We start from the raw sequence: 23,285 nt of genomic DNA, 5'->3' as shown, positions 1-23,285 counted from the left end.
AAAAAGCACTCGCTGCACTCACCCATCGAGCACCCCAGCACTGCACAAACCCCTGGAGGTCAGCTGAGCAATCGCGTCCTGATCTGCCTCCTATAAAAATGTGTCCATTCAGGAAGCGCAGCGGACGAGCGCAGCGGGCGCGACGAATGCGCGCCGAAGGCGCGCATAAGGCAAGCTCGTCTGCGCTCGTCCGCGCCGAGTCCGGGCCAGGGGCCACATCCCTAACAACCCAGGCAAAAGAGATCAGAGCCTATAGCCCAGACGCGCTTCACGACTTGAGACCCGTGGGACATGAATGTTTGAGGTATGGGCTTGATACCACACCCCTTCCAGCTACTTGTCCAAAATGTAGCGCGCCCCTCTCCACATGGCAGGAAAAAACCCCGAAACATGAATACCGCATGCTCCTTTTAAACTGTAGATCCCTTCCCAAACATAAGGCAGAAATATCACTCCTACTGGAGGAACGCAAACCGGACGCACTGTTTCTCACGGAAACATGGTTAACGCCAGAATCCGACCCCGATGTGGTAGCCGCCCTCCCCTCTGGTTACCAAATCACTCGTCAAGACCGCCTAGACGGCAGAGGGGGAGGACTAGCAATCATATTCAAAGAGCAATATCGCTGTAGACTCACCGTGGAAAACATTCCAGACTGTGAAAATTTAGCCTTCTCGCTGGAGTTTTCCCCCAATCACTGCCTCTCGGGCACCTTGATATACCGCCCACCCGGCCCCCCAAAACAATTTCATAACTGTCTACCAGCAACAGTGGCACCACGCATCTGCACTGCCGCCAACTACACTGTGTTAGGCGACCTTAATTTACATTTTGATTCGCCATCAGACTCAACGGCCACCACCCTGGCCGATGACCTGGCCGCACTACAACTCACTCAACGAGTAAACACTTCAACCCATATGAAGGGACACCTCTTAGATCCAGTATTTAGCAACTGTGCGGAGCTCTCAACTGAGTCCCCACTCCCCCTCCCCTGGACTGACCATTCTCTGGTGCCCCTCACCTGGTCCACTGAGAAATGCAGTCCATCAACCCCCTCGACTAGATTTGCTAGATCGTGGGCACGGATACAAGTGGATGAATGGACAAACAAACTATTGGAAAAACTCCCCTCAAATAACGAAGATCCTTGTCTTGCAAACCAGGAGTACGAAAGTTGGATTCTGCACTCCCTTGAAACCATCCTCCCTCTTAAGAAATCCACGGCAAAACGATCCCATAAAACAGCACCATGGTATTCGGAAGCCCTCAGGACCAAAAAACGCCAATGCCGAAAAGCAGAAAGAAAATGGCGCTTAAATTACTCCATGGAGGACAAAGCCAGATATCGGGAAGAAATAAAAGTATATAAAGAGGAGATAAAAATTGCCCAAACAGCATACTTCTCGAACAAGATCCTAGCCTCAAATTCTAAATCCAGGGAAATTTTCCAAACTCTGCAGAAATTGACAAAACCACCTCCCCCTAGTGCACACGAGGAGAAATCAGTCTCCCAATGCAATGACTTGGCAGAATTCTTCTCGGCCAAAGTAAATAAGATATACACTTCCTTCCCAATCAGTACTACCTCTCCGACAGCCCAGGACAACAACAGGGGGTCAGACCTTGTGCTAGCCTCCTCTTCCACACTTGACCATTTTCCCTGCATGGACCTGGAAATGGTCGAATCTATGGCTCGGAAAGTGAAATCCGGCTCCCCAACCGACCCGGCCCCTCCAGAGACAATGTTACTCGCATCTCAGACGGTTCTTCCCATCATCAAGAATCTCGTGAATGCTTCCATTGACTCTGCCACTGTTCCGTCTGACTGGAAACGGGCAATGGTTCGAGCACTAATAAAAAAGCCAAATTTAGACCCATCGGACTTTGCCAACTACCGTCCGATCTCATTACTCCCCTGGGTGAGCAAAATTGCGGAGAAGTACATCAACCTCCAACTGGTTAGTTATCTGGAAAACAATCAGCTGTTGGACCCTACCCAGACAGGGTTCAGGCCGAAGCACGGAACAGAGTCCGCACTCCTTATGGTCGTCGAGGAGTCCAGGAGAATCCTTGATCAAGGAGGATCAGTGGCAGTGGTCCTCCTTGATCTTAGCGCGGCGTTTGACACGGTCAATCATAACACCTTACTGAACCGTATGTCAAACGTCGGCATCGTGGACAAGGCCTGGCTCTGGCTAAAATCTTTCCTAAGTAACAGGTCGTTCCAGGTGTTTGACGGACAAACAGTCTCCTCCAGCATACCCCTGAAGTGTGGAGTCCCCCAGGGCTCCTCTCTTAGCCCTGCGCTTTTTAATATCTATATGAGACCACTGGCTGAGGTAGTTCGTCCGTATGGAGTTAAGATCATATCCTATGCGGACGACACACAGCTGGTGGTCTCCCTAGCGCAGGAAGCCCAACATCCTCTGTCAGGGGGTCTAACAAAATGCCTGGAGGAGCTGAAGTCCTGGATGACCCTGTCATCGCTAAAACTCAATGGGGACAAAACGGAGCTTATGCTCCTGGGCCCGGCTGACCCGACCCTCTTCAAGTCATTATGGCCCACCTGTCTAGGCCCCCCCCCCGGTTTCGAAGGATAACATCAAAAGCCTAGGGGTGTGGCTGGACAGGAATCTCTCTTTTAACACCCAGGCCACAAAGCTTTCTGCCACCTGCTTTGGACTTCTTCGGACATTGAAGAAGGTTCTCCCCCTGCTCCCAATGGAGGCAAAACAAATAGCCATACAGGGCATAATACAGTCACGTCTGGACTCGAACAACGCCCTTTACCTGGGAGCCCCAGAGTACAGGTGCAGCTGGTACAGAACTGCGCGGCCCGTACCTTACTGCAAATCCCCGGTAGAACCTCAGTTAGGGAGGCACTGACCAGCCTTCATTGGCTACCAGTACGAAAAAGAGTCTCTTTCAAAGTAATGTGCATTGCCCACCAGGCCTTCTGGGACTCGGGCCCCAAAATCATGCGTAGCCTAGTCAGCCAATATCATCCAGACAGAAACCTACGCTCTAGTCATGCGTTCAAGGCAACGGTTCCCAGAATTAAAAGGACTAGAGCAGGTGGAAGAATGTTCACCTTCAATGCTTCAAAAATCTGGAACTCCCTTCCCCTTCACCTGAGATCCAACCCCAATCTCGCCTCCTTTCGTAAACAACTAAAAACACATCTGTTTAAATCTGTCTAAATCTCGGTAACTATTCAGCCCCTCCTCCCTCCTCCCAGTTCTGCTATCCTCACTAAACCCCCCCATCTGGTTCCTCTAGCGCTTGGACGCCCCAGGGCAGCAACCGCGCTGTATAAATTCATTTTCATTCATTCATTCATTCAAATGCCACTTTTAGAAAGTTGACATTTTTCTGCCTCAGCAATTTAGTGGCTGCAGCCTGTCTCTGAGTCACATGACTGGGTGTAGTTGACATTTGGGCTTAGTGTATTTCTCCTAGACAGTCACACACTGGCAGGATGGGAGGGAAGTGTTGGGTACAGCTCCACTGACACTTGAACAGGCCGCCACACAAAGGCTGCATACCCCTGTAGTTAGCCTGTGCACTTCTAGAAACTTCTCCCCACTTCAAAGGCTCTACTGAGTACAAATACTGGACCTCAGACACCAACTTTTCAGTACGCTTCTGGACCTGTGGATACTCTGCCCAAAGAAGATCTGCTGTGCTGCTCAAAGGACTGCCACTCTGCTGGGCTGATGCTCTGAAGGACTGCTGCAGAGCTGTGTTGACCTTCTGCTATCTTGCCTTTGTGAGAAAGACTGAACCTACATCTGATGAACTCAAGACCTCAGAAATGGATAGTTGGCTGGCCTCCTGACTTGAGTCACTGGGACAGAAGGCTCCAACAACCTCTACCCCTAGCAGCTGGACTACTGTCTATAAAAGAAGGACCTCACACACCACCACTTCAGTACACTTCTGGAACTGTGGATACTCTGGTAGGAAGAAGGACTGCTGTGCTGGTAAAAGAGCTACCATTCTGCTGGACTGCTTCTCTGGAAGAACTGCTGCCCTGCTGTGCTAACCTGCTACCCTGCTTGCCTGGGTAAGAAGGACTGGACCTGCATAACTTGAAACTATTACCGAGAGTGACCCAAGGGCTAGTTGGCTGGCCTCTTGATCTGAAGCCTCAGGGATTCCTACAACCTTGCATCTGCATTTGAACTCTGCCATCTGTAAGTCTTCTCTTCCAAGTGGTGCCACCCCAGTTCTGGACCCATGGAAGTGGGTCTAAGGTGCTCTGCCAGATTCTATGAACCCAGTGGTACAGACGCTGTGCAGCCCAACCCCCAGCAGAATTGATACATTGTTACTGCTGCATAGACTGGACACATCGCAAAGACTCACATAGCCTTCGGAGTCCAAAGCCTCTTTGGAACCACTGCTGCGCAACACATCCTCGGTGCAGGCCCTCGCATCCCTCATCTACAGTAGCCTCGATGATGACGACAGACTCAGCATGGCAGCCTCAAAGCTCCCTGCAACAAACTCATCAACCTGACTGAGTGATGCATCCTCAATGCTGGATTTCACATCACAAGTCCTCAATGATGATGTAGGACCTCGCATCACAGCCTCGCCCCACCTCAGAACCAATGCATTGCCTTGGCTGTGCAATGCCCCTTTTGCGTGGATCCTCACAATGCATCCTAGCATAGGCTATGTCAATGGCTGTAACTTTATAATGGTAAACAAAGCAAATAAAAGGAGATGATGGACAGAGCGCTGAAACTTTTCAGACACTCACCCCCAGTCACAGATCTGGGTTGAATCCATCATTGTTTTTTAGCTCGCTTCGCCACTCCAGTTTAGACACAGCTATATGCAAATCAGTCTTGACCCTGTGCCTCATGGGAACAGTCCAGCCCAAACTGTCAAGCCGTGTCTTCCCTGGACCCCAAACAAGCACCCTGGGACCGGTTTCAGGCTAACAGCCCTCATCAGCAGGCTAGCTTGAATCCAGTGGCAAAGTGAGCAAGGGACCCACATCTGGGCATACCCTACCAACTTAGGGGGAACAAAGCAAACACAAGGAGATGATGGACGGAGCACTGAATCTTTTCAGACACTCACCCCCAGTCACAGATCTGGGTTGAATCCATCATCGTTCTTTAGCCTAGTGTTTGCTTTAATATGGTAAACAACATCTGTACTTGCAAAACAGGGGTGGATTTTTGTGTTTGCTTGCAGGAGCACATTAAAGCCTCATAATTCTTTTGCTTTGACAGCACCAGCGACTTTTCATCAGTAACTAACAGATTACAATTTCTTAAGAGTCTACCATTTCTGATGGTGTTGCAGCCATGAAGTCATATTTGAGATACCGCTATAAAACAAGTAAGTGAATGGCAGCAGGTATATGACATTGACAGTGACGTTGAAATTCATTTTCACCGCTAGCAATTAAATTCCAGAGGCCTGACATAATTTTTTCGTTAATCACTTCTTTCAGTTCATTCAATTTCACAAAACTAAACTCCTTATGCTTTTGATTTGCAAGTCATGAGTACTGGACTCTTTTTTTCATGGAACACTAGGCTGCCTTAAATACTGCGGGCTTTAGCCACTCTCAAAAGATCATTTTTACTATCATACCGCACACAATTTCCAGCTTTTGGCTGTTTTTTCTTTGAGCATGTACATTCAAGCCCAACCTACGATATAATGTTGTCAAAAATACTTAGTTAAATGTAATCATTGGTGCTGGAACAATTTTCAGAGTGGGGGTGCTACCATCATTGTTACATCACTGAACTTATAGGGAGTGTGAAAAGTCAAGGTGCACAAAAGAAGTGGAGCAAATGAGCCACATGCATTGGGCAAGACAGTGGAAAGGGTGTAGTATGTAGCTGGTGTTGCATTTGCCCAGTGAGCACGGGACCCACATCTGGGCATACCCTTCCCACTTAGGGCGACAAAAGCAAAAAGAGCAGATGATGGACGTAATGCTGAACAAATCAACCATTCACCCCCATCACAGATCTGGGTTTAATACATCATTTTATTTGCTTACAACACCACTCCAGTTTGAACCCAGCCATACAAGCACCCTGTCTTGACCTGCTCCCCATGGGAATAGTCATTTTCTAACTGCCAGGCTGGATCCTCTCTGGACCGGAAACAAGGATCCTTGGACTGGTTTTGGGGTATCGATCCCACATCAGCTAGGCTAGCTTTAAATCAGTGGCATAGTGAGCACTGGACTCACATCTGGGCAGACCCTTCTCACTTAGGGGGACAAAAAGAATAGATGATGGACGGAATGCTGAACAAATCAAACATTCACCCACTGTCACAGATATGGATTTAATCCATCTGTTTTGTTTGCAAGCCTCTACAATTTGGAAACAGCGATATGCAAATCAGGCTTGACCCTGCTGCCCGTTGTAACAGCCCAGCCCGAACTGCCAGGCCAGATGCGCCCTGGACGGGAAACAAGCATTCTGGAACCACCACTCATCAGCCAGGATAGCTTTAATCCAGTGGCACAGTGAGCATGAGATCCACGTCTGGGCATACCCTTCCTACTTAGGGCCACAAAAAGAACAGATGGTGGACAGAATGCTCAACAAATCAAACAATCCCCTCCAGTCACAGATCTGGGTTTAATCCATCATTTGATTTGCTTGCATATAGCCATATGCAAATCAGTCTTGACCCTGCCCTTCCCATGCGAACAGTCCAGCCTGAACTGCCAACATCACCCTTCATTCCCCAGGCTATGTTGAATTCAGTACAGTGAACATAGGACCCACATCTGGGGATGCCATTCCCAGTTAGGGTGACAAAAGCAAAAAGAACAGATGAAGGACGGAATGCTGAACAAATCAACAATTCACCCCCAGACATAGATCTGGGTTTAACCCATCTTATTTTGCTCACCACACCATCCCAGTTTGGATTCAGCCATATGCAAATCAGTATTGAGTTGCTCCCCACGGAAGCAGTCCAGTTCAAACTACCAGGCCAGATACTCCCTGGACCAGAACAAGCATCCTGGGGCCGGTTTCGGGGTATCACGCCTCCTCAGCCAGGCTAGCTTGGTTCCAGTGGCACAGTGAGCATGGTACCAATGTCACCCTTCCCAATTAGGTTGACAAAAGCAAAAAGAATACTTGACTGAGGGAATGCAGAACAAATTGAACATTCACCCTCAGTCATAGATCTGGGTTTAATCTATTGTTTGTTTTCTCAGCATGCATCCCCAGATCTTTGATTTTTCCCTGTATTTGTTTCACCTTCTATGCTCTCGGTCAGTGTCTGCATTGGAAAAATAAGTGCCGGTCCCAAGAAATGAGTGCCGGTGAGCCTCTCAAGCAAACACAATTCAGCCAGTCTGCCTCATCCAAACTTTGGTAATTAATCTGTGCTTGATTTAAAGGAAAGACAGTTGGGGTAGGGGACCTACTGCATAATATTGATTTTGCTAGCGGCACCATATATTTGGTTTAAAATATTCAGTCCCTAAGTGGAAATTGCATCTTTTGCACAATTGCAGGTAAATGATCAGTTCATGTGCCTTAAGCTGATAAAGTCATGCCAAGATAGTCTATAGTTTAACTCTTTCAGCTTAGACAAACTCATTGGCCATGGCTGTTGCCCCAAAAGTAATCATAAATAGTAGATTCAGTTGCAGCTAAAGACCCTTCCAGTTCAGAAGTCCTCATGACCATACACAGTCAGATTATTTTGTATCAAAAGTAATCAAGTTAGTTTTTTCGGAATCTTTTTCAAAAGGATTTCCTTGACATAGTCACATAGCACATTGACTTGACTCTAAAATCCCAACTGTACAATCCACATATGAAAAAATACATAGATAAAAACATTGAAATCAAGATGCATCACATATTTAGTTATATATAATGATACATCATTATTCAGCTGAGAATGCTGTAAAACTTTCAGCATTAGCTCGTACAGCCCAGTGAGCGGCTACCGACACTTTGAATTATTTATACCACGTTCCCTAAACTGAGATAATGAACATTTTCACAGTTGAGTCAGGGTGAACAAGTTGGAAGATGATACACATTCAAAGGTTCTGAAGGTTAAAGGATGACGAGTGGAACAGTAAACCACCACTTAAAGGGCACGGTCATTAAGAAGGAAGAATGCTCAGGAAGTACAAGTAGAAACCATTTTTCAAGCAATAAGTTGTGAAAATATTTGTGGCAGGTGCCATATGAGGGAAATACAAGGTTGCGTTTAGAGAGGCACTTGAATCAAGAATGTATTGGCCCTACAATTAAGAGATTTAGCTGGAACCCAGGTGGCAAGCACTTATAGTAACGTCCAAGCAGAAATAATGAAGATGAACAGTGATTAATTTAGTTTGTCTAATGTCACTGGTGGCAGATTTTCTCAGTGTCACTGTATTTGGGGTGCTGGTGGTAGCAAATCACCATTCAATGAGAGAAGAGACCTTGCTACAAAGAGTATGGATTCCCACAAGCACTGCCAACATTAGAGCTGAAAGGGGAACCACTTTTGCCTTTAGCCCCATGTCTTTGACTCTATAAAATGATTCAATCACAAATAGTCCCACATCGTTCTTCAGCAACAAAATCCCCACCATTTATAGCAACTTCAAATTAAAACTGGACACGACAAACCATGCCAAATGTCTTCCGATCCTATCCAAGGAACCATCGCTAACCTAATGACCCATCATCACTGCAGAAGAAATTGCTACTACAATGAAGACCATCCCTGAGGAGCCCCATTGAACCCCTGGCCCTGCTACACCTATTCCAGAGGACAGCAACCCATCAGTGCCATGCTCTCACTCATTCACTCACCAACCACAGACCAGTCTCCTTGTTCCTATTCCCAGCCAAAGTCTTAGAGAGAATCATCAACATACACCTCAACAAATGCTGCAATGACCACCAACTCCTCAAACACCACTCAGACTGGTTTCAGACCAAAACATAGCAGAGACTGCCCTTTTCTCCAGCACGGATGACATCTACATTGACTCTGGACAATAGAGACATGACAGCCCTCATCCTCCTGGACCTCTCTGCAGCATTTGGCATGGTCTCTTACCTCATCCTAATCCTACACCGAAACAACATTAGAATCCAAGGACACTCCAATGCCTCTGATCCTTCCCAACTGAAAGGACTCAGTCATCCTGGCACCGTACACCTCGGACGCCCATGACTATATTTGCAGAGTTCCACAAGTATCCTCCCTCAGCCCAAAGATGCTGAGGAATATTTTCAAATGGATACCAATCAGCACCCACAAAACCATCATGCATGCCTTCGTCACAAGCAAGCTGGACTACGAGAACACCATCCATGCCGGGATCCACAAAAACTCACCAGAATCACTCTCAATCTCCAATACCACATTCACATCACACCACACCTGAAAAACCTCCACTGACTCCCCATACATAAGAAAGCACAATTCAAACTCTTCACCCACACTTTCAAGGCTCTACATAACATTGGCCCAGCATACCACAACAATATTGTCTACTTTCACAAACTTTCCAAACACCACAGCTAGTCCGGACCGCTACTTGCACGCATTCCACACATGCGAAAAACCAGTTTCGGTGATTGAGCCATCTCCTACATCGATTTTAAAGTGTGGAATGACCTGTCACTACATATAAGAGCCATCCTCCTCACTTCTTGAATTTCACATGAAATTGAAGACCTGGCTTTTCAAGTAGTCCCACTAGGCCATAGGTTTGGCTGGACTCAGACCTGCTCAGCACCCCTATAAAGAGGCAGTTTCTAAAATATCAAAGCAGTCCCAAAAAGTGTCTTTAACTGTTTTTGTTCACTTGTCTAGAAACAGTATCATCAAAGGATCGTAGTCCAATTTGTGTTCTACTTGTTACATTCCATATCTCATCATTGTTTTCATTCTAATAATTGGTCCAATTTTACAAAGCATTTTTTTTCTGTTCCACTCCTCGGCCGACATATGTTTCACAGAATATACCACTTTATCGAGGTTTCAGAATGTACCACTTTATCAAGGTTTCAAATGTATGTTTGTTTGTATCTATATATAGCGCAAACCTAGCCAAAAGGTAGCAGAGCATTGTACATGGTTAAAGACAAACACAAAGTAATTGGAGAGGAAGCTGGGTTGTAGATGATTAGTGCATTGTGTTGCAGTGTTCTTTAAAGGGGTGAGTCTTCAACACTTTCCTAAATCGGAGGCATTTGTGGCAGTCCTGATGGATATGGGGATGATGTTCCTGATCCTTGAGGCATAGATGGAAAAGATCTGCAGTTTGATGGTCTCCTGGCTGCAGTGTGTACCAAGAACCACCACAGAGGGTGAGCTTGCCTGCAAGATATGTCTGAGTGCTGGTGATGATGGCTTTGCTAATGATGCAGCTAGGTTTGCATTTGGTGCGGGCAGGCAAGAAGAGCCAATGAAGTTCCCTCAGGATGGGGGTCATGTGATCGTATTTCTTTAGGCCCTGGATGACATGTGCTGTAGTATGTAAGTTGCTCATAATGGGAGTATTACCACTATCCAGTCATGAGAGTATAAGGGTTGAATAGCAGTTCTGAAGTCGCTATTTTGAAGAATTAGTTGGACTTTCTTTAGAAGAGAAAGCTGGTACCAGACCATATTTATTTGCTTTGCAGTGTGTTCCTTGAAGGTGAATTTGGTATTTAGGAAGAATCCAAGTGACTTGGCATTCAGTGAAAGTTGAGGTTCAAATCCATCAAGGTTCATGTCATTGAGCTGGGTTTGTACTTTATATTGTTTGTTGTTCTTGACCAGTAACAGGAAGGAATTCTGGCTTGGTTGGGCGGAGGTTCAGGTGGGCACTGGACATCCAGGTCTTGATGATGTAAAAGTGTTTGAGGCACTGGATTTCTGAAACAAATTCAAATAAGTCTATAGGATAACTTTGAGACTGTTTGCAGTAAAGTGAACAGGAACCACTGAAAAGTGGCTAGGCTTGTCTCTGAATACTTGTACCCCATTGGTTAGGGAGTGCCAAGGAGTCACCACCATCCACTAGTTGGTGCCAGGCATTAATGTTGAACCCCAAGGAAACTCCTTAGAACACTTTCTGGACCACTGGAAGAGCAAAAGAGGAATGTAACTGCTGTCTGTCACCTTAGAGGAGTCCTTAAGGACTGGGCCTGTTCCCTCATCTACTCAGGACAAATAAGTGGACTCCAAGGGTCTGTCGGCTGACTTGCATGGGTACAGGAACACACCAAGCTGCAATAGGCAGCTGGAAATTCCCGGCTGATTAGTGGCAACTGGAACATCAATAGGGCTTTGCTTGTGGCCTCTGCGTGACACCCTGAGAGTTTCTAACTCCTACCCCCTGAGGTCCTGGGGGCGTTAGAAGTGTACTACTGTGAATTGTTTTGACACTGAATCAGTTTCTTGTCAGAAAAATGACAAAGCCCTTTGTCGCATTGGGACTTGCATCTTTTTTTCTACTTTCAGGCTCAGGTGCGGCCAATCTATTTGGTGTGTCTGACCCGCGCTTCTCGCAGTCAGCCACAAATTGCTCCTTGGTCCCAGTCGACTATTGACTACCATTGATGCTTAATGCTTTTTAGCCCTATTTTCACCTAAAGCTTTAACTATTCATATCTCCACATCTGGTTACTGGTTGAGGGGGGGAACGTGACTCAAGTTTCAACTAAAATTCCTGTCAGCGTGAAGTCATAAGCAGCCCCAAATTTACCTATGCTTAACCTTCTAGTAACCTGGCAAAGAAAACAGTTAGGTTTAACTAAGAGGCAATGTGTAAAGTATTTATGTAGCACTTCAAACAGTAATAAATTGAAAACACAACACAAGAAAAATCCACACCAATTTAGAAAAATAGAGCAAAATGTAATAAAAACAATGACCCCAAAAATACAAAATTACAATCAGTGGAACTTGAAATATGAGTTTTTAAAGTCTCTAGTGAACACAGCTCCTATATGCACAAAGCACCACTCACTGTTATCTGGTCATGCTGGCCCTGGTAAAAGTCACAAGTTCAGGCTGGCCGTGAGCTTAGGTCTGATACAGGGACCAGGTTTTTCCCTCTGAAGAGTTAACTTCTTAAGTCTGTGCGAGGAGCTGCCGTTTGCCTTGGTCAAAATGTAGGTCCCACAGTTGCTTCGCAGTGGCGATTGACACAGCTGGTTTCTGTCAGTGTGAAGTGCAGGACTCGCTCGAGCTTTCTGGTGGCGGCTGTCGCAAGCAGTCATTTCTTGGCTCGAAGAGGCTGCTTCATGGTTGTGAGGAGCCTAAGATGTCTTTATTTTCACCTGGTGTTCAAGAGGAGTACTTTCTGATGCCAGCAAATGGTCCAGGACCTGGGGGCAGCTCTTTGGACTCAGGACTGATTCCATCAGAGGCCAGCAGCATGGTTCAGGCAGATACTGTTGCTTAACAAAGCAAACACAAGGTGATGATGGACGGAGTCGGGCTAACAGCCCTTATCAGCCAGGCTAGCTTGAATCCAGTGGCAAAGTGAGCAAGGGAGCCACGTCTGGGCATACCCTGCCAATTTAGGGTGAACAAAGCAAACACAAGGAGATGATGGAGGGAGTGCTGGAACATTTCAGACACTCACCCCCAGTCACAGATCTGGGTTCAATCCATCATCGTTCTTTAGCTCACTTCGCCAGCCCAGTTCAGACACAGCTATATGCAAATCAACCTATAAAGCAACCTGGGACTGGTTTCGGGGTAACACCCCTCATCAGCCAGGCTAGCCTGAATCCAGTGGCAAAATGAGCAAGGGACCCACGTCTGGGCATACCCTGCCAATTTAGGGTGAACAAAGCAAACACAAGGAGATTATGGACAGAGTGCGGAAACTTTTCAGACAGTTGGTTCTCATCAGCTGGGCAGTTGTAGCTCAAACAGGAGGTCAGCCAACTGATCCTTGGAGTCACTTCTGGGGAACCTGAGTTCAAGGCAAGAAGATTCAGTCTTCCTTCTTCAGACTGCGGGACATTCCTTCTTCTGAATCTTATACAGGTCCAGGAGTGTTCTGAGGCCCTTGTGTGTGTGAATTCCTTGTCCTCCATAACTGGTTCTGGCCATTGTTTCACCTTCCCCTGGTCCTGGCTCAGAATTGTCTAGCGTGACAAAGGTGAGTGTAGACCTGGTGTCATGTTCATTTGGTATGATACAAGCAGAGCCTTTTGAAGTGAAATCAGGGCAGGGTACAACTCCTCCCCAGCTATACTGTCATCAAGACCCACTCCCCGCACACCTTGGCCATCTTTGTCCTGATATCTGGAAAGAATACACAACCATCAACAGGAGAGCCCTTCACAGTCATCTGAGCCAACACACTTATAGAAAGACACAGTTGATTTAGGTAGGAAAATGCTAATTTTCTTAAAAGTGGCATTTTCAGAATAAGAACTTAAAATCTAACTTTACCAATTAAAATAATTTTAAAGTACAATTCATGTCAAAAGAAGAAGCATATCTTTATCTGTTACCAAACTGAAGTTAGCACTTAGTAACTGCATTAAGGTAACCCACTGTTAGTCTATGGGAGAGATAGCCTTATAGCAGTGAAACACGACTTTAGGAATTGTTCCCTACCATGAAATGTAAAACTTAAATACAAAAGTCCTACTTGTCATATACCATGCATGCTGACCTAAGAGATTATAGGGCATCCCTTAGGGGTGACCTATATGTATTAGAAAGGAAGGTTTAGGCCTAGCAAAATGTTTATTTTTAATCCAGCCGAAATGGCAGTTTAAAACTGCTCTACTGGCAGCAAGAGCAGGCCTGTGATGTTTTTTACAGGTCTACTATAGTGGGTTGCACAATGAGTGCTGCTACCCACGAGAAGAATTTTATTTACATGCAGTACTCTTTACTGGGGAAATATAAGTAAACAAAATGTATCAATCAGATGTAGACCAATTTTATCATATTTTAGGGACGGAGCACAAGCAGTTTTCCTCTGGTTAGCAAGGGTAAAGTGCACAGAGTCCTAATGTCAACAAAAATGTGTTCAGCAAAACTAAGAGGTGAAGGCAAAAGGCCTAGGGGAATATTACGCCAAGGATTTAAGGTCTAGCAGGGAGTTTAATTGTATTATGTGTTCAACCTTTTGGCGTATCTGGTACTCCTAAATTATTTGCTCATTTATGTTAAGTTAGGCATGTCTGCTCTGTGACATAACTACCTGGGGTAGAGCTCAGGTTTAAATTATTGATACCTCTCACTTGACCTAACTGGTTTGGTAAATTTCCCAGCGCCTGATGCTTCACCATATGTGGTAGGTTTAGCCTACGTGCTTTGCCTAAATTTACCCCTGAGGGTATTTACAACCCAGCTAAAGTCATACAGTGACATACATGCTATTCTCATTTTAGCATGAGGGACTCCAGTGCTAAGTGCTCCAGTGGAAAGGTATTACCATTAGGTTTCTTTTATAGGCATTTGAGTTCGAACAGCTGTCACCCAAGGCACACTTTAACTCACTACTTGTGGCAGAACAACACAGCTATTGTAACTACAATGCACAGAATTTCTGCCCTTCTAACCCTGTATTTGTAAAGCGTGAACTAATCACCTGTAAGTTTCTCAAGGCGCTGATGGCCGTCGGGGAGATTAAGTGAGCTATTGCCCAGAGTCACATGATGCTGAGCTGATCTGCCTCCAGCGCTGGGAATTGAACCATGAGCCCCTCGCTCTGGAGTCAGCTGCCCTGGCTGCTGCGCCACACCTTTCCCTTGTGGAATTCTGTGGCATCAACTGATAAAAGAATCTGAATCACATAGGAAAAAGTGACAAAATGCTGTGCAAATTCATCCAGCTGTGCAAATTTTGAGGTTGCCAGTTGGAATATTGCACGTATTACAGAAAAATTAATCAACGAAAACTGGGTGGAATTTTTAGATGACTGCAATGTCAGCATGCTGCAGGAAACTTGGGCCACCAGAAATGCATTTTTTAATGGATATGTTTGTTTTTCGAAGCTCGCAGCCCCTTCAACATATGGCGGGGCTAAAGCATAGTTGACAACGTGGTTTAGAACTTTCTTGCCCTGCATGATAACTTCATTACCTTGCAATTGCTCTCTCACCCAGGCCTTCTTTGCCAAATGGCCAGGCAAAGTCGAATTGGTATTAGCTAACTTCTACATTGATTAATTTTTGAGCAAGGAGTATGTTAATTTTCAAACACTTTTTGCATTTATAGACTATCTATGAAATCTGACTACAGGTCTAAAAAAAGGTTTTAGTTTTTTGATGTGGTGTGATTTTCAAATGTATTACGTTATAACACATACATTTACAACGCATGCCTTTACAACGCAGTTTTTACACAGCAACATCCATTAGAACGTATGATTTTACATTGCATGCCATCACAATGCATTTTTTGCAACTACCTTTACAACGCATTCCATTACATCTCATTATACCATTACAACGCATACCATTAGATTGCTTATAGGGTAAGTGTTGGATAGCATAGGGGTAAACATTACTATTCCCACACCAGTGAGTGCAACAGTAGGGTAAGTGTTGGATAGTGTAGGGGTAAAAATTACTATTCCCACTCCAGTGAGTGCAACAGTAGGGTAACTGTTGGATAGCGTAGGGGTAAAAACTATGTGTTGTAATGGTATGCGTTGTGATGGTATGTGTTGTAGTAACATGCGTTGTAATTACATGCGTTATAGTGATATGCAATGTAATGGCTGTGTTGTAATGGCATGCGATGTAAAGGATGTTGCGTTGTAATGACTGTGTTGTAAAGGTAGTGCAATGTAATGACTGCATTGTAAAGGATGTTTCCCGTGATTTTCACGCCATGTTGGAAGGCAGAACTCGTAGTCCCCAAGGTAATCTTCTGATATGATGTGACTCAAGGGAGGGAAGAGTCATCCAGGACTTTAGATAGGGGGGAAGTTGAAAAATTATTTGGTGTGTAGTAATCTATGCAATACTTCTGATGTTTTTTATTTGGGCACCTCACTTCTTCCCACATATGGGGGCCATGGATCTAGTTCCATAATAGATTACATTTTTATCTCAAGAAATCTAGCCATGCTTGTGAAAGAGGCATTTGTTAGGCCAGGTGTATATAGTGATCATAACCTATTAAACATGATCTTGTCTTTACCGAAGGACAAACCCCCTTATTAAACTTAGCGACAGCACTAAACTAAGGCTGAAAAATAAAGGTACAGGGCTAGTCTGGAAAAATGCAAACATCAAAGAAAATTGTGTTTCGATGACCTATTTCATTGTTAGATTCGCCATTGAAAAATATAGGTAGGGTTGTGCTGGACAGATTGATGGACTGGTGAGAAGAACTGTCTGAAGGGCAGTATGGTTTTAGGAAAGGCGTGGGGACAATTAACCAATGCCTAAATCTTCATCTTACAATTTACAAATACACCTTAGCTAAATTATATCCCATTTATCTGTCCTTCATGGACCAGTCATACAGTTTGTACTGCATAAATAGTTCAAACCTCGGGGCCATCCTGCTTTCTAAAGGCTTAAACTAATGCTAAGGTGACTTTCTAGGAGCTTTGCACTTTGACCTTTCAACTTTAGTTAGATTTTGATTAGGGGTGTCCGTCAAGGGTGTGTACTTGCGCCAATACTGTTTTCGTTATATGTCAGCAATTTAGAAGTGCAACTCATCAAGGATAGTCTGGATATGCCCTTAGTTAACAAAAAGCCCCTGCCTGTCCTGCCTTATGCCAATGACATGGTCCTAATTACCAGGACCCACAGTGACTTGAAAAACACTGATCAAAGCCCTTGTAAATTTCATGGAAGAGCTGAATTTGGAAACCAACCAGTTTGAAAACCTTCTTTATGGCTTGTGGCTGCAAAACCCAACAACCTTAGAACCAGGGCCTTCATGAGTAAGGGCAATCATCTAGGAAGGGCGTACCAGTTCCAAAATTTGAGAGTAGCATTTGACTGAGCTGGTACCCATTATCCCTGATAATTGGTTCGCATTAGCCCACTCCTAAAAAATTCTTAACCATAAGGGTCAGTCCATGTTATGCTTTGGGTCTGGCCTGTGGGGTTTCAAGGATGTGAGCAACCTCCAGGCTGAGAAAAACAGTGTGTTGCCTTGCCTCTAAGGCATCCCTCTCAGCACCGCAAATCTGAAGTACACAGGGACTTAACATCGATTATGGGGAGGACCTTCTCAGGCTAGCCCCACCTTGCTGCTTTGATACTCGCTTGGGAGCATACTACGCTGAGCAAAGCCATATTGCAAGACCATGTTCGAAGATTCCATGAATTTCCTATAACAGGACCAGATTGGATAGCCTGGGTGAGACACCATTATTCAATAACCTCAATAGAAACACAAGTACTGAAAAAAACATGGGTTAGACACAACTCTATGGCATCACGGAGCATGGAGAGAGGTGCAAAGGAGTGTAGAAAACCTCTAATGGACTGCAACCATATCTAGACCTTGACATTAATGGTAGGGAGCATTTTTTGCTTTCACTAACACAAGTCTTTGCTGTTTTAAAAGAAGGATGTTTTAGAATCCATGTTCTTATTTATATTATTCTTGTATTTTATGATATATTATGAAATGTATTTTTTTATCTTTCTTGCGCTTTTATGATTAATGTGTTAACAATTGAATAAAGTATTTTAAAGACAGAAAAAAAAGACTGGACCCATCAAGATTGTGAATTTATTATGTGCGGTGAGCAGAAATCCACCCCCTAATAGACCACTTTCTCACACCATCTAATTGTACTGTATTATCTTTTCTTAAACTCATCAACATAAAACTTGCTCACACCAAAAATAATAATTATCAAAATCGTGTTTACTATGTCGCTAATATTTAGTTTTTTAACATGGAGGCACTGGAGATTTGCATATGTTCTCTGTTTGCATTGGTTAAGGATATGTTACTGAGATTGTTTTTCATTATCGTAGGCTTATAAAATTGCGAATTTTAGAATTAAGAGAAAACCACTTGAAAACTCTACCAAAGTAAGTCACTGTATATTTTCCTTTTTATTCGTTCTTTCAATGTACGTGTGTGAGCAAAGCACATTTAAATGTAGGTTTATATATCCCTGTGAATTGAATGATGTTATTTCACAAAGAAATGCATGTGAGATAGTTAAATGTTTTAAAGTCGACATAACCAGAACAGTATTTACAAAAACAGCGTTATACACAAGGAGTAATCAGAGTTATAAAATGTCTATTAACAGATGTAATGTTATACTATTAAATGCTTGAAATATACTCACTGAATATATGTTGTGAAGAAATTGACAATTGACGTGCTGAAAACCAAATGGAGACTTGAATTATATTTTTAAGCTGTTGTATGGTATTAGCAATGGCAAGGTGCCACAACTGCAATGAGGCTCTTGCTGTTTATAAATACTTTTGTGAATTACCTTTTCAAAGTAATGCTTATGACCCTTGACCTCATTATCATGAATTATGCTACTTTATGAATACAAATCTTATTAAGTAAATTGGTTTAACATGTAGTTTTTGGTATACAGGTGTTTAATGTTTGTTTGAATTGTGTCTACCTTAATTGTACAGGACTATGATTTTGGAAACATTAAAAAACTGTTGGCATTCAATGTTTCAGTTCATTAGCGTCAGTTTTATGGGTACCCTTTGGAAATAAAAAAAGGTAGTTGTTTTGAGTTCCACACAGTTGCTCATATTTATGTGATTTAGCAGTAGATAAAATATGAAAAGATAGTAACGGAGTTTAACAACCGGTGTTGACTAATTTGTGAAGTGGAGCTGAAAAGAGGTAGTAAAATGTAATATTCGGTGTGGGAGCTTTGGTGATGTGGCCTGTTTGAAGTATTTGTACATTAGATGAAAGGAACAGCATCAGGCGGGCAGAGCACTGGACCTCAGTGTGCAATTAGGACCTTCTGATCCTGAAGGGAAGGTTTTACTTGCGCAAAAGAAAATATTTTTCTCACATTCAGAAATGGGGTAGTGACACAGAATACCTTTCCCCAGGTTTTTCTGACTTTTTCCAGGTTTTTGTGTATTCATTATTGCACATGTGTATCCAGTCATGTCAAAGAACTGTTCCTCTGTCCTAAAATATATTTTTACATTTTTATATTTTTTCTTTGTGTGTCTTGATTAAATGTGCATGGATCGAAGAGTTGCTCCTCTTCAGTCATATGGTCTTTCTCATAGCATTAGCAGGTCACTATAGTATTCATTCTTTCACTGTCACCCACGCTAGCTGAAGAGAACAAAAAGCAAGAAAAAAATAAAAACGCCCAGCAATGTGATTTAAGGCTACGTGGTATTGCGCTGAATGCCAGTAGAAGGAAATAAATGCGACCCGAGACTCTAGATGTTAGTAATGATACATTTCAATGACACCAAAAATACCTCAAGCAATAGCAATCTTTTTTATAGATGTCAAAGACAGTACTGCAGTGAATCTCTAGAGCTGTATACGCATTGTATAAGTTCTAAAACCTCACTGGATAACAGACTTTTATAAGCAATTTTGGGTCCATTTGCACTTTGTAAACCAGCGTGTCTTAATATGAAAACCAAAACACCCATGAGATGCATTAACAATGTTAATTGTTTACATCTAATCTATAGCTAGATAATGGAGGGATTTGTGTCACGGTATTTCAGTGCAATTGTTAACTTTGCGCAATAGAAGATGTATCCTGATGAAGGCCTAAAAGTGATTTGAGATTGTAACGTGAACATTATATGCAGTTAGGGGTTGACAATATCATGGTGATCTGCACACAAGACATTATATTATGGTTATGTGCAGGTGATTCGTCGATATATTCATACTATTGGCTTATCCATTGGTTAACACGATCAGTCCAAAATCACATTTGTACTATGAACCGTATGATGGATGAATTATTGGCATTGCATAAATAAATTGACTACAATAATAGAAAATATCGAATTGAATATTTCTGAATTGCAGTTAAGGATCTACAGCCTATTGTGCTACATACCAATGTATGCTTCCAAATCAGTGGGGGCCCAGGATCAAGTGTGGTCAAGTTATTGATCATTCTTGTCCCAGTATAGAGTCTCATGATGAAAAATAAACGCGCCCCCAAAACTCACTGCTGATGCCCTACACCTGCAATCACTGGCATGAATTAAGCAGTGATTCTAGTTCTACAAAGTCTCAATTATGTAAACATGTGTTAAGTGTCTATCTAGCAATATGCATCTATGTATTTCATAACATCTATAATATAAAGGGATGTTTAACTTTTCCAATGATGTAAGTTAATATCGTTGGCAATTTCATCTGTGACATTAGTGTGCAGACTCAGGAAGTCTCAAAGGGGTGAGTTAAGATTTGTGCAGCGAACTATAACTGGCCAGTCTCAGGTGTGTATGGGCTTTATTTCCTAATAATAAGGTCATTTTAACTGTTGTTTTGCAACTGTAACTAATTACTGACGTTTTGTTTAACAAAAATTAATATAACATGAACAAAACAAAATGTACTCTTAAAAAAGAGTTTACGGTGAATTTATTTTATGGTAGGTTCCAAATACCTACAAAGTTTTATATTCCACTATTCCACTATTCACAAAAATCTGTGGGTGAACCCCTGTTACACAAAGCGTAGCGCTGGAAGCAGGGCTTGGCCTGCAGTTAGGCCCCTGTCTAACCCACTGTGCACTAGGTTCAATTCCATAATCAATTCTCATGGACATTAACCGCTTCGCTGATTTTTGACATTTGAGAATGTGCATGCTTCAGCCTTCGTAACTTTGGGAAAAAAATATCCAAGTCAAATTTCCGTTTTTGTTATCTCTGCCTTTCAGTATTCTTTTTAATTTTGAATTTTCCATTATTCTACTCCACTGCTTTGGCCCAAATTATTTGCTACTCCATCTATTCCTGAGCACAAATATAGAACTGCTCATCTTAAATTCCAGATGCCACAAACTATCAGGATCGTGCTCGCTGTTAGCCCGCGTGAAGTATTGGTGCTGCAGTTAGTGATTGAAGCAACACTGCATTCATTTGAGTGGCTCAATTGACACTTCTGAAGTTGCTACTTCTGCAAAGCATAAATGACAGCAAGGGGGGCTTCTTAATGTAGTGAGGTTTGACATTATCACTGTAATGTAGAACCTACAAGCTATATATATAGTCTCCTAGTAGCCAAACATATTCGATTTAATCAGTAGGCGCTGCTACCGGACAGGTGTGGTGGGGCAAGAAAGGGGGGAATGGCAAAAAAATAAAAAGGACTTACCTGAAACAGACGGACGGCCGCCTCTCCTCCATCCTCTTCACCTTGTGGTCCCAGTCCCGGCCGGCAGCAGCAGCAGCAGGAAGCACCCGGGCACACAGGCTCTCCTGAGCCAATCACAATACTGCAATGCAGCGTTGTGATTGGTCTGAGGCCCGTGGTTCGGCGCTGAGATGGGTAAGGAGGCTTTGCAAGTTTCTTCTCAGGCTGTGTATGCAGCCTGGTGGGGAAGATGCAAAGTGCGCATGTCTGCTTGGCCAGCCGAGCAGGCCTGCAAGCAGTCATGCACTCTTTGGGAGTGCAAACTACTCCTCCGCCTACGCTGCCCAACCCCGCCCCCCACGAGCCACGACTTCCATAGGAAAAATACAATGATAAAAATGACACGTCATTATCCTTGTATTTTTCCTTTTGAGCAGTGGGGCGACACTCCTCCACCTTAGAGGAGGATCCGCCACTGGATTTAATGGCTTAAATGATATGCCCCAGTATACCTACAGGAGAAGTCGCTGGTCATAAACCTTCACAGAGCCTCTGGTCAGACAATCTAGTTCTCCTAAAAATCCAAACAGCTGGGTAATGCGGCCAGAAAACACAACTCTGCTGAGAGATCTAGAGCTCATTATCTTCAGAAATTAAAAATACCTTGTAAGATTTAAGAAACGCTGTTAAACACTGTGAAACCAATTCTACTTATGGAATTATTATCATTTTCGTCTTCTTCCCTGTTTTTATTATTGCATTTCCCTGGCATGGCACACAAGAATAATACGCCTACCTTTGGCCTCTGGCACCTAGAGACAATTAGGTTTGTGGACTTTGCCTATTAAATAAATAATGGAATATTATTATTATAATATTAGTATCGATCATAATAATAATAATAATATAATACAATAATAGTAATGGCAATAATATTACTACTACTACTACTACTAATAATAATAATAATAGGGATGGCAATCATAAAAATAATAATAATAATCATAATAATGATGATGATGATGATTATTATTATTACTATTTAATTTTATGTTCTGCATTCCAACAGGCCAACCTGATTCTCAGTTAGTCCTCACGGTGCTGCATGCCTGTGAGTTATGCCCATATTTCAAAACAGAAAGCTTCCAAAAAGTGTTTTCTCTTTTTACGATTCATCATTCATGCAAGTAGCTCCGTGTACACTTTGGAAGGCTTGCTGTATGTCCAAGTTGATAGAATGCGTTTGTTACCTTTCTCTCTAGAGATACGTTTCGGATGCAAGATTACTTAGTCAGAAATAGTTGAACAAAGAAATTTGCAAATTATGTAGTCCATAAAATGTTTGTAAACTTCAGGGCACGTGTTGTTGGTGGGGAGTGGGCATTTACTTGGCATTAATTTGGGCAGAGAAGGACAGTCGGCATCAGACTAATACAGTGGGCCCAATTCACAAAGTGCTTTTATGAGTACGTGAAGTGGTACTCCTGTAGTATTACTTCACATACTCGTAGGTGTAATTCACGTAGAGGCGTAGACCTACACATTTCTTAGGTCTTATGTAAACCTTAAAAAAACTAACAAAAATAAAAGAAAACATTGGTCATATAACTTATGACACTGCAGACACCAATACAAACCACAAACTGCAAATGCAAATGAATAAATAGCTACAATGCCACATACACAAACATGTAAACATAGTCAGATATAGCACATATTGCGAACATCTGAGCAAATCATGTTCCAAACGTTTTTTAAAAAGCATGAAATAAAGCAAATAAAATAAATGTAATACCCAGTTATATAACTGTATAAATTGCATACAAATATGCAGATCATATTATAAAAATGCACACATAAAGGCACAAGCACACTAAATTACCAATATGTAAATTGTTAATGAACAATAAAAAAGGACTCATTACTCATGTAACATTATTCTACTCACCCAAACACATCACAAAACATTGTGTGTTCAAAATGTATGCACTTATGCATCACATATGCATAATGCAAAGTACAACTGTTGCTGATAT

At 43.0% G+C, this 23,285-nt stretch overlaps 1 protein-coding gene across 1 annotated transcript in view; it reads left to right on the top strand.

Annotated features, from left to right (window-relative positions):
- Positions 1-23,285, top strand: part of LRRC7 (leucine rich repeat containing 7) — a 1,991,887-nt gene that overhangs the window by 861,658 nt on the left and 1,106,944 nt on the right. The window contains exon 8 of the mRNA XM_085602293.1: positions 17,946-18,002. Coding sequence (XP_085458419.1) covers positions 17,946-18,002 — 57 coding nt within the window. The remainder of the gene's footprint in view (positions 1-17,945; positions 18,003-23,285) is intronic.

This window comes from Triturus cristatus, chromosome 4_2 (genome assembly GCF_964204655.1).
Source record: "Triturus cristatus chromosome 4_2, aTriCri1.1, whole genome shotgun sequence".
Classification (NCBI taxonomy): domain Eukaryota; kingdom Metazoa; phylum Chordata; class Amphibia; order Caudata; family Salamandridae; genus Triturus; species Triturus cristatus.
The sequence above is the reverse complement of the archived record's forward strand: the minus strand, read 5'-3'. Positions and strand labels throughout refer to the sequence as shown.